At 40.7% G+C, this 17196-nt stretch overlaps 1 protein-coding gene across 1 annotated transcript in view; it reads left to right on the forward strand.

The window, feature by feature from the left end:
- The window catches only part of LOC135546395 (cytoskeleton-associated protein 5-like), a 96038-nt gene that overhangs the window by 18256 nt on the left and 60586 nt on the right, over positions 1-17196 (forward strand). The window contains exons 15-23 of the mRNA XM_064974781.1: positions 12339-12431; positions 12745-12930; positions 14660-14754; positions 14855-14912; positions 15153-15278; positions 15549-15682; positions 16251-16425; positions 16835-16948; positions 17044-17172. Coding sequence (XP_064830853.1) covers positions 12339-12431; positions 12745-12930; positions 14660-14754; positions 14855-14912; positions 15153-15278; positions 15549-15682; positions 16251-16425; positions 16835-16948; positions 17044-17172 — 1110 coding nt within the window. The remainder of the gene's footprint in view (positions 1-12338; positions 12432-12744; positions 12931-14659; positions 14755-14854; positions 14913-15152; positions 15279-15548; positions 15683-16250; positions 16426-16834; positions 16949-17043; positions 17173-17196) is intronic.

The following is a 17196-nucleotide window of genomic DNA, read 5'->3' on the forward strand; positions in this document are numbered from 1 at the left end:
AGCGCCACGTCTAGGTCCAAGAGGCTTCTAAACGGCTTCTACCCCCACGTCAAAAGACTGCTGAACATCTAATCAAATGGCTACCCAGACTATTTGCATTGCCCCCACCCCCTATTTTACACAGCTGCTACTGTTATCAATGCATATTCACTTAAACTCTACCTACATGTACACTACCGTTCAAAAGTTTGCCAACACTTCTCAAATGTCCTTGATTTTGAAAGAATCGTTTTGTCCATTAAAATAACATCAAATTGATCAGAAATACAGCTCAGACATTGTTAATGTTGTAAATGACTTATTGTAGCTGGAAACTGCAGGTTTTTAAATGAATTTTAACTGTCACTCCTGTGTTCTAATGGCACGTTGTTAGCTAATCCAAGTTAATAATTTTAAAAAGCTAATTGATCATTAGGAAACCCTTTTGGAATTATGTTAGCACAAATGAAAACGGCTGATTTAAAAAAAAATACAAATAAAAAATACAATGGGCCTTTAGACTAGTTGAGCATCAGCATTTGTGGGGGCGATTGCAGGCTCAAAATGGACAGACACATTAACTAACTTCTGAAACTCGTCAGTCTATTCTTGTTCTGAGAAATGAAGGCTATTCCATGCAGGAAATTGCCAAGAAACAGCGCTGTGTACTACTCCCTTCACAGAACACGCAAACTGGCTCTAACCAGAATAGGAAGAGGAATGGGAGGCCCATATGCACAACTGAGTAAGAGGACAAGTACGTTAGTGTAGTAGTAGTGTACATATTACCTCAACTAACCGGTACCCCCTGTACTGTGGTTGGTCCTTTAAAAGTTGCAGCGTACTTCGGCTAAGCTTGCATGTTGCCGCAGAATTCTATTGCATGTTATTTAAGTGCGATTCACTGGTACCAGTAATGCATGTTTGACCACCCATAGGGCATCTTTTGAGAAGTATCTGATAGCCTTCAATAATGGCTGTACTAGAGGATGCAGGCACGTTGGAGACCGGGGTTCAATTCCCCAATGGGGATGAAGGAGTAGGCTGTCCTTGTAAATAAATAAAAATTAGCTATTAACTGACTTGCCTAGTTAAATGAAGGTTAAACTAAGAGCATTCCTACACCCTAATTTTCTAGTTCTAGTCTAACCACTACCCAAATGGAAATTGTGAAAATAAAAATCTAATTGATTTTGCAAGACCAGACCCCATTCTTGTCTCAGAGTAGCGCAAAACAGAAGCAATAGTCTACACCTATTTTAGCACTAACTTAATATTCTCTTTAAGACCTTCACCACTTAACAGCACATTACTCATGTTGCCGACAGTATATTGAAATATGAATTGACTCTCTGCCAATAATTAGAGGATTGGAGGATCATTTATTCCCATAGTAAGTAGTAATAAATCATAACTAAATAAAATTGGAATTTTGAAAGATTATTTTATTAATGAACGCATAAAGATACCATTATTAGTTACATTGTTTTAGATTCGGTATTGAACCAGCATCTGTAGCAACAGCTTGAACTGCTATGCAGTGTCTTGTACAGCGCCTGAGTGGCGCAATGGTCTAACATGACCGGTCAGGAGTGGCCAACAGTAAGAGCAAAATATTCCTTAAAGAAATAATTACCTTAGTGTAACAACAGTTTTAGTAAGTAATACTGAATTCGCGTATAATTTGGTTTCTATTTGGGTATGTCACCCATTCATTGTCAGTCACAGTAGGACCCAAAAGCGTAATCGGTGCTTTAACTCCCACTTGCGCTGGTCTGGAGCAATGAAGTGGTGACGCAGGGAACCGTACTAAACCATACATTACCTCTAAGTACTGCAGCATAAGCTCACAACTTTTAGAGGAATCACTGTATGTAGCCTCGCTATTGTTATTTTACTGCTGCTCTTTAATTATTTGTTTATTTTTTCTTAACTGCATTGTTTGATAAGGGCTTGTAAGTAAGCATTTCACTAAGGTCTACACGTTGTATTCGGCGCATGTGACAAATAAAATTAACTGGCTATGCCATATTGCTGTGGGCTACACTAGTTAATTTAGCAGGTAAGATTTGCTTAGAACTCCGTGGCATTATTTTATGGTATGAAGAATACAATTGAACAAAGCCGAATAAAATAGAAAACGTCCTTTCTATAAACGATTTGAGAGAGTGTGCACATCCGGCAATTCTGTGAGCAGTTAACGAAGTAACAGGTTCTCCTATATGCTTAATTGTTATTTATGCAACTTTAGTTGTGATACAAATGTTGGGCTATATGTTTGGATTTTGAGGCTGCATGAAAGGCATGTGCTTTGTTTCTTGCACATTCTTCATCACTCTTTCACAATTTGACAAGCACCTGATAATGCTATGAATTTCCCAGTGGCATCCCCCTAGTGTGGCTGTAATGCCCCCTAAAAAAATCCATGCCGTTTGCAGCCATTGGCCATTCTGCCCTTTGGCTGAATATAATGATTAGAATTCCCTTCTTCCGGCTGCGTGTTACCGAAGTGCCTCACTGTCATTGATCTCACAGGTATCTTTATTATTATTATTATTATTATTATTATTAACAAATGCCTGTCACATGATAGGGTTCTTCTCACAGGCGTCTATCTCTTTTTCGAAGTAGGCTACAAGTGAAGACTGACACATTGGGGGTGCAACTGCGTGCATCCTTATCGAATTCCAGGCAACAAGATGAGTAGGCGTAACGAACAGCAAAAGCACTAGCCGATGTCCAGGGATGCAAACCTTTCAGCGAAATTCACCGTTTTGAATCCAAAATAGGTGACGTACGTGATTCATGTCGATGAGGAAAGTATATACGAATGAGTGATGAGCGTTTGGACCAATACTGGCTATATCTAAGGCTCGGCCAATCGTTCACAAAACAGAATGCAGCACGCGACTGAAGAGACATAATTTGCTAGTTACAGCATCAGCGCGTGCTCTGAAAAGAGCGGAGAGTGGAATGGCAGTTTGCCAGGTACATCAGCGTGCCCCCTGAACGATTAAAAAAAAGTTAACATTAGGTGAGAAGCATGACCGTGGAGACGGGTGAGAAGGTAATGAAGCGTATTGAATGATCTGTAACCGAAAGACTACTGGCATTTGAAAAGTTTGAGGTGAGGGAGAAAGTGTGGTGGAACAAGTGAAGTATCTTGCTCGCTGAATCGAATTCTCCGTCAGCTAGCCAGAGAAATGTTAAGCAGCATTAACTAGAACTCGACCGATTATGATTTGTCAACGCCGCCAACGATCCCAATTTATTGGAGGTCCAAAAAAAGCATATTTTTCTTTTTTTAAATGTATTTATTTTTATTATTATTTTTATACATTTAAATTTATTTGTAATAGACAATTACTACAATATTGAATGAACACTTATTTTAACTTAATATAATACATCAATAAAATCAATTTAGCCTCAAATAAATAATGAAATCAATTTCGTTTAAATAATGCAGTAACAAGTGTTGGAGAAGAAAGTAAAAGTGCAATATGTGCCATGTAAGAAAGCTAACGTTTCAGTTCCTTGCTCAGAACATGAGAACATATGAAAGCTGGTGTTTCCTTTTAACATGAGTCTTCAATATTCCTAGGTAAGAAGTTTTAGGTTGTAGTTATACAAATGGTAGAGAGAAATAGTCCTATAATCCCTATTTCATATACCTTTTGACTTTTGGATGTTTTTATAGGCACTCTAGTATTGCCAGTGTAACAATAAAGCTTCCGTCCCTCTCCTCGCCCCTACCTGGGCTCGAACCAGGAACACATCGAGAACAGCCACTCTCGAAGCAGCGCGAGCAAGGGGAACAACCATTCCAAGTCTCAGAGCGAGTGAGTGAAGAGCTGCTGGCAAAACGCACTAAAGTGCTGTTGGAATGCATGCTTACGAGCCTGCTGGTGCCTTCCACCCCTCAGTCAGTCTATCAAATCATAGACTTAATTATAACATAACACACAGAAATACATGCCTTGGGTCATTAATATGGCCGACTCAGGAAACTATCACCTCGAAAACAAGACGTTTATTCTTTCAGTGAAATACTGAACTGTTCTGTATTTTATCTAACGGGTGGCATCCATAAGTCTAAATATTCCTGTTACATTGCAAAACCTTCAATGTTATGTCATAATTATGTAAAATTCTGGCAAATTAAGGGGCCAAACTGTTGCATATACACTGACTCTGCATGCAATGAACGCAAGAGAAGTGACACAATTTCACCTGGTTAATATTGCCTGCTAACCTGGGTTTCTTTTAGCTAAATATGCAGGTTTAAAAAATATATACTTGTGTATTGACTTTAAGGTATTGATTTTAAGGCATTGATGTTTTTGGTTAGGTACACATTGGAGCAACAACGGTCCTTTTTCCGAATATGCACCGCATCGATTATATGCAACGCCGGACACGCTAGATTACCTAATATCATCAACCATGTGTAGTTAACTAGTGATTATGATTTTTTTTCTAAGTTAAGTTTAATGCTAGCAAGCAACTTACCTTGGCTTCTTACTGCATTCGCGTTACAGGCAGTCTCCTCGTGGAGTTAGAGCGTTGGACTAGTTAACTGTAAGGTTGCAAGATTGGATCCCCCGAGCTGACAAGGTGAACATGTCATTCTGCCCCTGAACGAGGCAGTTAACCCGCCGTTCCTAGACCGTCATTGAAAATAAGAATGTGTTCTTAACTGACTTGTCTAGTTAAATAAAGGGTAATAAAGATGTAAAAAAAAAAAAAATTGGCAAATTTGTGTCCAAAAATACCTATTTCTGTTTTAAATTATTTATTTATTTTACCCCTTTTCTCCCCAATTTCATGGTATCCAATTGTTTTAGTAGCTACTATCTTGTCTCATCGCTACAACTCCCGTACAGGCTCGGGAGGACGAAGGTTGAAAGTCATGCGTCCTCCGATACACAACCCAACCAAGCCGCACTGCTTCCTAACACAGCGCCATCCAACCCGGAAGCCAGGTGCACCAATGTGTCGGAGGAAACACCGTGCACCTGGTAACCTTGGTTAGCACGCACTGCGCCCGGCCTGCCACAGGAGTCGCTGGTGCGCGATGAGACAAGGATTTCCCTACTGGCCAGACCCTCCCTAACCCGGACGATGCTAGGCCAATTGTGCATCGCCCCACTGACCTCCCGGTAGTGGCCGGTTACGACAGAGCCTGGGCGCGAACCCAGAGTCTCTGCTGGCACTGCAGTACAGCGCCCTTAACCACTGCACCACCCGGGAGGCCAAAAAAAAAAAAACTTGCAAACTTGAAATCGGTCCTAATTAATCGGCCATTCCGATTAATCGGTCGACCTCTAGCATTAACCAAAATTTTCTGATCAGTTAAATTGTCTATTGTGTGATAATTAGCTGGCTAATAAAGTCAGACAACTAACATTGGCTGTTACATCAGGTGAGTTAACGTTAGTAACCTATTTACTATAGTATTAACTGGTATACAACTCCTTGCTGTTCCTCAAGTTCTAATGCGTTAGTTGTTTACTGGACCCTGGCTATCTGTGTGAAATGTTAACTAGCAACAAACTATCTGAACTGTTTTTTTCCTCTACAGTACTATATGTGGTTAATTAATAAAATAGAATTAGGTCAATGAGGTGTTGCTTGTTAAACAAGTGGATTCAGGGATCAAGTGTAGCTAGAGCTGGGCTGGCTTTGACTTAAGCTGGATGCCACTATAGATAGGCTGGACAATTTTTAACAATGCTTTTTTTCTGATAACTAGTTCATTGCATCTGCAGTGGAGCCCATTTTCATAATATTACCATATGTCCCAGCTGCTTGCTGTAATTTTGAAGTGATCACTATTTAACAGGCTTTATTTTAGGGTGTTTTTAACCCTGCCAGCTCCTATTACATCTCTTTTGACCACCGTGGCACCAACTTGACTTCCGAACATTCTATTCCCAGCCCAGTGTAAAACGTCACAATACCTGCTTAGCTATTGTTGGCACTGAGACCTGCCCACGTTAAACTCAGAGGCTTACCTCAGGAAATGTATTAAAAGTTCACTGCTACTTTGAGTCATTTCACTGTTCGCCTGGGTACACGTTGTTGTGACCCACAAGGTTAACGATGGCTGGCGCATAGCCATCAAACGGTAAACATTTTCTGATCATGGTTAACCATATTTTCTTTCTGCAAAAGGTGTAAACCTAAACAAAACACGAGTCCCTGTTCTTTTTGACAATGAAATTTGACGTGCTCAAAAATACTGCAGAAATGCAAAATTGACTGGCCTGATGAACACAGGATGGCCGGGCAGTGACTTTCCATCACTCGTGTTGATCACTCGTGTTGATTTCATCATGTCCATTTGGTGATGTTTTTTCACTGTTGAATCATATTGCAAATGCACGTGGAGATAAGGCCACGTTGTGATTCGTGATGTTTTGTACATTTGAAATACGATTGCAAATGCCCTCTTGTGGGATTTAAAAATGACAAATTTGATTATTTTATAAAACGGATAACGAATGTCCGCAAAAGTTTGTTTGACTTCCCGGTAGGTCCGGCCCTGCCACGAATTTTACAAACGTTTTCGGACGTCTAGTAAGGGACTGTACATTTGCAATATGGACTTTCTCACTAACCATACGGCAAATGTCAATGTTCCTTTAAGAGATGGAAGGTTTTCACTTAAAATCTCACGATACATGGCCCCATTCATTCTTTCCTTTACATGGATCAGTCGTCCTGGTGCATTTGCAGAAAAACAGCCCAAAAGCATGATGTTTCCACCCCCATGCTTCACAGTCGGTATGGTGTTTTTTGGATGCAACAAGGCATTCTTTGTCCTCCAAACACGACGAGTTGAGTTTTTACCAAAAAGTCATATTTTGGTGTCATATGGTCAGATGAAATTCTCCCAATCTTCTTCTGGATCATCCAAATGCTCTCTAGCAAACTTCAGACGGGCCTGGACATGTACTGGCTTATTAAAGCAGGGGGACACGTCTGGCACTGCAGGATTTGAGTCCCTCAAATCGTAGTGTGTTACTGATGGTAGGCTTTGTTACTTTGGTCCCAGCTCTCTGCAGGTCATTCACTAGGTCCCCCCGTGTGGTTCTGGGATTTTTGCTCACTGTTCTTGTGATCATTTTGACCCCACGGGGTGAGATCTTTTGTGGAGCCCCAGATCGAGGGAGATTATCAGTGTTCTTGTATGTCTTCAATTTCCTAATAATTGCTCCCACAGTTGATTTCTTCAAACCACGCTGCTTACCTATTGCAGATTCAGTCTTCCCAGCCTGGTGCAGGTCTACAATTTTGTTTCTGGTGTCCTTTGACAGCTCTTTGGTCTTGGCCATAGTGGAGTTTGGAGTGTGACTGGTTGTGGACAGGTCTTTTATACTGATAACAAGTTCAAACAGGTGCCATTAATACAGGCAATGAGTGGAGGACAGACGATTCTCTTAAAGAAAAAGTTACAGGTCTGTGAGAGCCAGAAATCTTGCTTGTTTGTAGGTGACCAAATACTTATTTTCCACCATAATTTGCAAATAAATTCATTAAAAATCCTACAATGTGATTTTCTGGATATTTTTTTCTTCTCATTGTGTCTGTCATAGTTGAAGTGTACCTGTAATTTTCATTATAGAACTTGCACAATTGGTGGCTGACTAAATACTTTTTTGCCCCGCTGTACATACACACATACAGGTGAAGTCGGCAGTTTACATGTATATGTAGCATATTATGCCGGTGTTTCTTTTGGAAGGGAATGCGCTAACCTCAACTCTTGTAATCATCTTAATAACTCATAACAGTAATAGAAAACAGACTGCCTCAACAGCCCACAAATAAATTACATCATGCAACCCTCGCAGTTAACAAATTTACCTCCTTTCACAGCACAAGCTTTTGGCAGAGCTTGTGGAGCTGGCTACATGTGCGAGAAGGCAGAGCGGCTAGATCATGGTTGATGAATTTGACAGTGAATGTAATAGGAAAATATGTTTCTCGACCAGAGGTGACTGAATTAATGTTCAGGATTATTGATAGTAGTTGTTGGAATAGTAATAAAGTATAATTTCAAAACATGCGCATGAAAATAATGATCTTGAATCATAGTAATTTGATCATCTGTTAATGCTGTTTCGGTCCTTCTCTTGCATTAGCAGTGTGGAAAGGGACAGGAAAGTGTGTCGGGTGTTTTTCTGTGAGTGTTTGGGGAAGTTGTACATGCAGGGAGAACACAGCTTAAATGTCATTTGTGGTCTTATGCACCTATCTATTGGGTTGATTCTAGTTACTGCAGTTCATTTGTTAAAAAAAAATCTGATCATACTATCAAACTTTATATACCTACGGTCACTGAATAAAGTGTATATACAGTGCCTTGTGAAAGTCTATGGCCCCCTTGAACTTTGACCTTTTGCCACATTTCAGGCTTCAAACATAAAGATATAAAACTATTTTTTTTGTGAAGAATCAACAACAAGTGGGACACAATCATGAAGTGGAACGACATTTATTGGATATTTCAAACTTTTTAACAGATCAAAAACTGAAAAATTGGGCGTGCAATATTATCCAGATAATCTCTTTCTAATTATGTAAGGCTGGGCAGTGTATCTCGTTGTCATTGATCGCTAGAGACAAAAAATAGTCCTAACCTACTTCCTCCTTATGTAGACATAGGTGCATTTGACACCATAGCGGTACGTATGTTTACTTTCTATAAAAGTTTTTTTTTCCAGTTTTGTCCTTAGAACAAATTGTAGTGGTACTATAAAAAGGGATACATTTTTTTTGTGCCTTTTGGTCAAAATGGATTTCTCAGCATAATTCTCGTCAAAATTGGCTTTGAGAACCGTTCGATTAATTTGCTTTGGGCTCGCTCTTGTGTTCCAGTTCAGCCAACGGTCTATTGCCGTTTTTTCAGCCTTTGGTGAATTTGGACTCGTTCTATTATCCAGCCTACTATAGAGTTGAAAGAAACACCACACACTTTGCCCCTTTCTCAGTTTTTCAATACAGTGGATAAAAAAGGGTATGCCAGGTGTACTCTGCCTGAATGAGATTATACCAACAAAGGGTATCATGTTCTGCTGACACATTGTCGAACATAAGTCCACAGGCAGAAAGTGTACAATGTAATAATGTGCGGTGTCGTCCAAATATTGTTTGTGTTAACTTGACAGTAACACGTGTGGTGGCATTATTAAATGTTTTACTCGGTGAACGTTATTTTTGCACACGTATCCTTGTGCGCTTGCTTGATGTCTACTATATAAAAAAAAAAAGCCAAAATAGAATGCTGTTTCATTCTGTTTCTACTTAAAGATCCCCCCCCAAGTGTAATATTTAGATTGTGTGGTCACAAGCATTCTATTATAAAGGCTGTCACGGCGAACTGCAATATTAGTGTATTTTTTGTTGTCATATACAGTAAAGTCTAGGTAACAAATGGCATTGGATTGCTTTCTTTACATTTTGTAGCTACGAGTTAGGTCCTTTGTCTTGTATGAGAAATAAATATTCCAAACATACTTTTGGGATGCTATAGATCCCAAGTGAATACAACCAATTATCAAAACCTTAAGAAATTACGCTGATGCAATAGATCAGACTGTTTTAGCGTAAAATGTTAAACTATTTGGCTATTTCTTCAAATAAAGTGCAGCAATGCGGGCAAACACCATTCTCAAGGGACCGCCAATGCGGTTCTGCATGTAATGCTTTGTCGTTTTTTGCCTTAATGCATACAAGCTGGGCATCATTCTCAAGTGATAGGCTAATATTGCCACACATCAGACTCTTCTTGATTTTAATCTTTACATATACTAAATGTGTGAAATCAGTTTTCATTTAGAATGGACCATTATCATGCCACTGTCTCTGGGCAGGGGTGTAAATGCATGTCATCTATGCACTTAAATAGTGAATGAACGCTTTCCCCGTCGTTCATTTTCATGCCGGCCAGATACTCTTTAGTCCTGTTGTAAAGAGGAGCAATGTGCTTAATATTAGGCAAGTTCAGAAGTAAATGTGGTAGGCCTAGCCTATAGAAATTTGATAAGATCCTCTTAAATAGAATCCAACAAATATTTTCTCACTCAATTGCATAGCATATAGAAATGTTGCCAAACATTAGCTCTTGAGCTCTCATAAAGTGTTTTGATTATCCATAATGTGTGTTGTCAGTGATTTAGAGGGACAATAGAGTGCTGACGACCAGGCAAATTTGGTTGGCTACTAATGACCATCAGAGCTTGGAGAGCGTAGTTACCGTGACTAAACAGTCATTGTGGAATTTGACTGGAGTCAGGAGTCTTGACTGCCGGTGTGGTAGTAATACAGTCACTGTAACAACAGCCCTAGGCGGTACCACCATTTGACTCATGCAGTGCGACACATCTCCTTCGTATAGAGTTGATCAGGCTGATTGTGGTCTGTGGCAGGTTGTGTTCCACTCCTCTTCAAAGGCTGTGCGACTGCTGAATATTGGGAGGAACTGGAACACTCCGTCGATCCAGAGCATCCCAAGCATTTTCAGTGGGTGACATGTCTGGTGTGTATGCAGGCCATTAAAGAACTGGGCCACTTTCATCTTCATCTTGGGTACGGAGCCTTGCAACATGGGGCCATGCATTATCATGCTGAATGGCACGACAATGGGCCCCAGGATCTCGTCACAGTATCTCTGTGCACTCAAATTGCCATCGATGTAATGCTGTTGTGTTTGTTGTCTGTAGCTTGACTGCCCATACCATAACCCCACCGCCACCATGGAGCACTCTTCACAATGTTGACCCCTGCGAAAGTGTACGCCATACACGTTGTGAGGCCAGTTGGAAGTACTGCCAAGTTCTTAAAACAACATTAAATTCTCTGGCTATGGCTCTGGTGGACATTCCTGCAGTCAGCATGCCAATTGCACGCTCCGTCAACCTGAGACATCTGTAGCATTGTGTTGTGACACAACTGCATGTTTTCGTGTCCTTTTGTCCCCAGCGCAAGGTGCACCTGTGTAATGATCATGCTGTTTAATCAGCCGATACTGCGGTGGAAAGTGGCAGTTACAGCTCTGTTTGTCAGACCAGGAGATTTTCCGAAAATTGTCTCCTCACAAAAACTTCTGTAGCTTCGACTGGTTTGGCCTACCACAATAGGGGAGATTCTCACAAACACGATCGTGTACTGCGTTTTGCTCTACGACCCCCACAAGTGTCATGGGACTTGTATGAAGGTAGTTTTATGCCAACAAAAATAAGGGGTTAAATGTGTAAAATAAGTAATACTTGGGCCTAGGACAGATGCATGAATAAATGGCAAAAAAGACACTAAGGAATATGGTTTCGAAGTCTGTCCTAGGCCCAATAAGTATATATTTTTTTCCCCATTTAAATTCTTTTTTTCTTTTTTTTTGTTGCCATTTTTGAATGTGCTATTTAATCTGTTTCTATGGGCTACAGTAGTAGAGGCCAAATTCAATATTTTATCCCAAAACATTTTTGATTTGTAGAGGGGTCCTAAAATACAAAATCAAATCGCTAAATCATCCATGGTATGACCTTAAAACAATTCCATATGTCAGCTTAACTGCATCTGCAGTTTAAAGATGCACAATGCAGAAATCGCTCTGCCATTTCCTGGTTGCAAAAATTCATAGTTCACCTAATTTAAGTTTGACAAAACAAGCAAGTATAGTTTAGTTATTGTACAATCTATAACGATGTGAAATATTGTCTTTTCAGCTGTTTTGAAGCTGATGTACAAAACCGAAAGTAAGACACATTTCTACTGAAATAGCACACAGAACACATCTACCCCCTCTTAGACTTGTTTTAAATGAGTAACAGATTTATAACTCACATCTATATGAATTTGGTAGCATAAGCAATGCTGCAGCAAATGTAGACCTACCTGTCACAATAGTACATTTTTTGTTTGTCATGAGATGCATTGTGATTAATCATGCAAATAGAGAGAAGGCTATAGAAGCCAGCATAACATTTTAAGTTCCATTTCATGTCTTGATGCTCGTAATTCCCTATTTATCCTGGGAAATGAGTAGGTTTGGCTGGGAAATCTCAGTAACCCAGTTCCCGCTATTTAAACCATAATTGGGTCCCCCTTTTTTTACAGTATTTGCTATGACTCTGGATTGAACTCCTAACCTTCTAATATCAGGGCGGACACTACCTAGAAGGCCACTGAGTTGGTACAAGAACAGCCCTTAGCCGTGGTGTAGAGTATATTGGCCATATACCACAACCCTGCTGGTCTTAATGCTTAATTGAGAGCCACAACAGGCGTTACACATTCAAAGACATCCTTTATAAGTGAATGCTAACCCCTCTTTTCTGACTTCTCCCCTCCAGGTTGCGGAGCAGATGGACATCGGTGCGATGCCATGTCAGGCTCTGGTCCGCATGCTGGCCAAGAAACCTGGCTGGAAGGAGACTAACTTCCAGGTACCAAAAAAAACCTACCACACTCAACTGGGGGTTGTCCATAGACAGTAGATTTTTTCCTGAAGGTTTTGGATCTCTATCATCGTTTACTGTGCCTCTTGCCAATGCAAGATGATATTTAATGGTATAGTAATTGGCTAGTGATAAGACCCACTGCAGGTGATCAAAACTATCTATTTTATAGTAGATTCACAATATCAACTGTCCAAACATGGCAACAGGACGATTTCACCTCCATACTTGATTTAAAATTAGTTTGTTTATGTGCGCTAAAACAGGCTACAAAATATTCAGTCTTGTGACATGCTTCCAGGTGTTGCAGCTAAAGCTCCAGGTGGTGGCAGTGGTGGCCCAGAGGGGCAGGTTCTCTAAGACGTCTGCCTCTGTGGTGCTGGATGCCCTGGTGGAGAAGGTGGGAGACGTCAAGTGTGGAGGGAAGGCCAAGGATGCCCTAACGGCCATAGGAGAGGCCTGCTCTCTCTCCTGGATTGCTGAACAGGTAATAGACTGGATATACTGAACATGGCCAGGGTCATGTTCATTAGGGAACACAACAAAAAAAAACATTTTGACGACAAAGGAAAATGAATGTATTATCCATATCTGTGAATGCCAAGTAGTTTAACTGGAACCAATGGCTTGCTTCAATATGCTTTTGTTTTGGTCAGTGATTATTTCAAGAAAGGAGGGAAGGATTCGGGTGAACAACCTGTTACCCACTGATGCAGTTTGTCGATTGTTTTTTCTCTCACTGATATTAACTGACACCATTGATTTATTTTGAACCAAACTGCAGACAAATCCACTAACCCCTCTGACCACTCCAGGTTATAGGTCGACCGTTTATGATTTTTTAAACACCGACACAGATTATTGGAGGACCAAAAAAAGGCGAAACCGAGCAATCGGACAATAAAAAAATTAAATGTTTTTTTTTTTTTTTATATGTAATGACAATTACAACAATGCTGATTTGAACAATGAACACTTATTTTAACGTAATACATAAATGAAATCTTTCTGGTCTCTAAATAATGAAACCTGTTCAATTTTGTTTAAATAATGCAAAAAGTGTTTGAGAAGAAAAAGGGCAATATGTGCCATGTAAAAAAAGCCAACGTTTAAGTTCCTTGCTCAGAACATGAGAACATATGAAAGCTGGTGGTTCAGTATTCCTCGTTAAGAAGTTTTAGGTTGTAGTTTTATAGGACTATTTTCTTAATACATTTGTATTTCATATACTTTTGACTTTGGTGTTATTATAGGCACTTTAGTATTGCCAGCCTAATCTTGGGAGTTGATGGGCTTGAACTCATAAACAGAGCTTTGCATCAAGCATTGCTTAGAGCTGCTGGAAAACGCAGCAAGGTGCTGTTTGAATGAATGCTTTCGAGCCTGCTGCTGCTTACCACCGCTCAGACTGCTCCATCAAATCAGACTTAATTATAATAAACACACAGAAATTACAAGCCTTTTAATATGGTCAAATCCGAAATATGGTCAAATTTCGAAAACAAAACCTTTATTCTTTCAGTGAAATATGGAACCTTTGCGTATTTTATCAAACGGGTGGCATCCCTAAGTGTAAATATTGCTGTTACATTTCACAACCTTCAATGTTATGTCATAATTATGTGAAATTCTGGGTAATTACGATCTTTGTTAGGATGAAATAGTCTTCACACAGTTCGGAACGAGCCAGGCGGCCCAAACTGCTGCATATACCCGGACTCTTCTTGCACAGAATGCAAGAGAAGTGACACAATTTCCCAAGTTAATATTGTCTGCTAACATGCATTCCTTAACTAAATATGCAGGTAAAAAAATCTATACACTTCGGTGTATTGCTTTTAAGAAAGGCATTGTTTTATGGTTAGGTACGATTGTGCTTTTGTTAAATCCTCACCTGTTTGGTGACGTTGAAGTAGGCTGTGATTCAATTATAAATTAGCAGGCACCGCATTGATTATATGCAACGCAGGACAAGCTAGGTAACCTAGTAATATCAACCATGTTTAGTTAACTAGTGACTGTGGTGATTGTTTTTAAGTTAAGTTTAATGCTAGCTAGCAACTTACCATGGCTCCTTGCAGCCACAAGCTGCACTTGTGTAATAGGTGGTCAGCCTGCCACGCAGTTTCCTCGTGGCTTGCAATGTAATCAGCGTCCAAAAAGTCTTATGAACTTGAAATCGGTCCTGACGATTAATCGCTCAACCTCTACTCCAGGTTGTGTCATTGGCCTTTGCCCAGAAGAACCCGAAAAACCAAGTTGAGACACTGAACTGGCTGGCCAATGCCATGAAGGAATTTGGCTTCACAGGGTAAGTTATCACCCAGGTCTTATATTCCATTGGAGTGTTGTCAGAGCTTTCGTGTCTCATTCATGGTATTGAATCAATCAAGCATGTCCTCCTTTTACAGAATCAATGTGAAAGCTTTTATCAACCATGTCAAGACTGCTTTGGGTGCCTCCAATCCTGTGAGTGTTACTGCTGATTTCTGTTTGAGTCTGTCTTGCTTTATTTGTCTGCTGCTATTTGGAAGCAGTCAGTCAATTTGTATGGATTTTGGTTCAAAACATTTTTACTTTAACATTTCCTTAGATTTACATTTTTGGGTCCTTATTCCTTGATCTTATAGAGCTCTGGTAGATGGATTGGTTCAAAATTAAGGTATTTAAAAACGGTGAAACAAATGACTGCCTTTTAACTTGTCGCAGGCTATACGAGCAGCAGCCATCTCTCTGCTGGGGGTGATGTACCTGTACATGGGCGCCTCACTGCGTATGTTCTTTGAGGACGAGAAGGCAGCACTGCTCGCTCAAATCGACGCAGAGTTTGAGAAGGTAGTATTTTAGTTGACACATCTTCATAAATATCTCTAGCTTACTTGACACTTGGAGTACCTGGTATGTTTTATCTATCCTTGAATGTATCTACCAGATAATGTGCCTTTCTATCACATACTTTTGTTATTGTGAAATTGAATTATAGCCTCTGAAATGCCTAAAATATTTTCACACTAAATATTATCAGTGCAAGAATGCCTACTTGTTTATTTTACACTGTTTCCATATTGGCTCTGTGATTGATTCATCTTGGTTCTGCTGTGTCAGATGCAGGGCCAGACTCCTCCTGCCCCCACTAGAGGCGCCATCAAAAGGACAGCGGGGCAGCAGGAGGGAGAAGAGGCCAAGGAAGACGGGGTTGCAGGTGACATCATGGACCTCCTGCCTCGCACTGACATCAGGTTAGCACATCGATGTACAAGAGCAGTACATCCGACCTTAACCTCAGACCACCAGACCTTTTTTGTTTTAGCCCTAAACTTGCGCACCCAATTTCAATTAGCCAAGGGGTTGATCATTCGTGGACTAATTGAATCAGGTGTGCCAGTAAGGCTGCAACAAAAATGTGTAACATCTTGTGGTCCCTGATAAGAGGGTTGGGAAAAACACTACTAAAGAATTTCTCTCTTTGCAATAGCTGCTTATGTGAGTGCGTGAGTAGCATCATTTATTTAACTGTATGGGTTAGCATCACACCAGACGCCCCATCTAAAATTAGGTGGTGCTCCTGAGTTTTTTTCTGTTAAGCAAACATTATTTTTTTTAAATTAAAAAGCCCCGGGTAGAATGGTTCCAAGACTGTCAGAGGTATTGTCCTTCAGGCAGCCATTGTTTTAAGTTTAAAGTAATGTGGTGGCATTTATACCTTATTGCTTTCACAAATAGTTCTTAGATGAGAACTGAAAGAACTCGGTGCATTTCATCACGGTCAAAGAAATGGCTCTTCTGATATGTTCTCTTTCTCTGTAGTGATAAGATCACAGAGGACATGGTGTCCAAGGTGGGCGATAAGAACTGGACTATCCGTAAGGAGGGTTTGAATGAGGTGGCTGCAGTTCTCTCTGAGGCCAAGTTCATCAAGCCCAGCTTGGGAGACCTGCCCATCACACTGAAGGGACGCCTCAGTGACTCCAACAAGATCCTGGTGAGTGTTACATCCTGAGTGTTTCTCTAGATGGGAGTGTTTAAATGGGTTTACATTGCAGAGATGCGGGACCACAACCGTACCGTCGCTTAGGCCTACATGTGAATTAGTTTTGAGCAGTCGGACCATATGTAGTTTCCCTTCTATCTGATTCTCCAGGAGAATCTTGTTGCACAATGTGCTGTGACTTTACATTGGTTAGTGCTGTGGATGATCATTGATCTCACAGTATAAATTGCATGTCAGAAGTGTGTGTGTGGGGGGGGGACTACTGCTGAGTATCTTCTCCATGTCTCCAGAATTGACATGAATTTAAAATACATAATCAGTGCTTTGTCATTATTGCCTTGACCAGGATCATCATGTGACCAGTTAAATGATTCTGCACGTGTGCGTCTTTCTGTTTCAGGTCCAGCAGACCCTGTCGATCATGCAGCAGATGGCCACTGCCATGGGCCCTGCCCTCAAACAGCATGTCAAGACCCTGGGCATACCAGTCATCACTGTGCTGGGGGATATTAAGGTACACACATGTCACAAACACCCCTTCTCTCTATCACAGACTGAAACGCGCACACAAGTGTGGTCAAACCCACACTTCTCATTGTCTTTCCCCAGAACACAGTTCGTGCTGCGGCCATGGCCACCCTGAACTCCTGGGTGGAGCAGACTGGTATGAAGGAGTGGCTGGAAGGAGCTGAGCTGTCTGAAGAGCTGAAGAGGGAGAATCCTTTCCTCAGACAGGAGGTGAGTGTGGGGGAAGGGGGTGGG

This window comes from Oncorhynchus masou, chromosome 1, assembly GCF_036934945.1.
Source record: "Oncorhynchus masou masou isolate Uvic2021 chromosome 1, UVic_Omas_1.1, whole genome shotgun sequence".
NCBI lineage: Eukaryota > Metazoa > Chordata > Actinopteri > Salmoniformes > Salmonidae > Oncorhynchus > Oncorhynchus masou.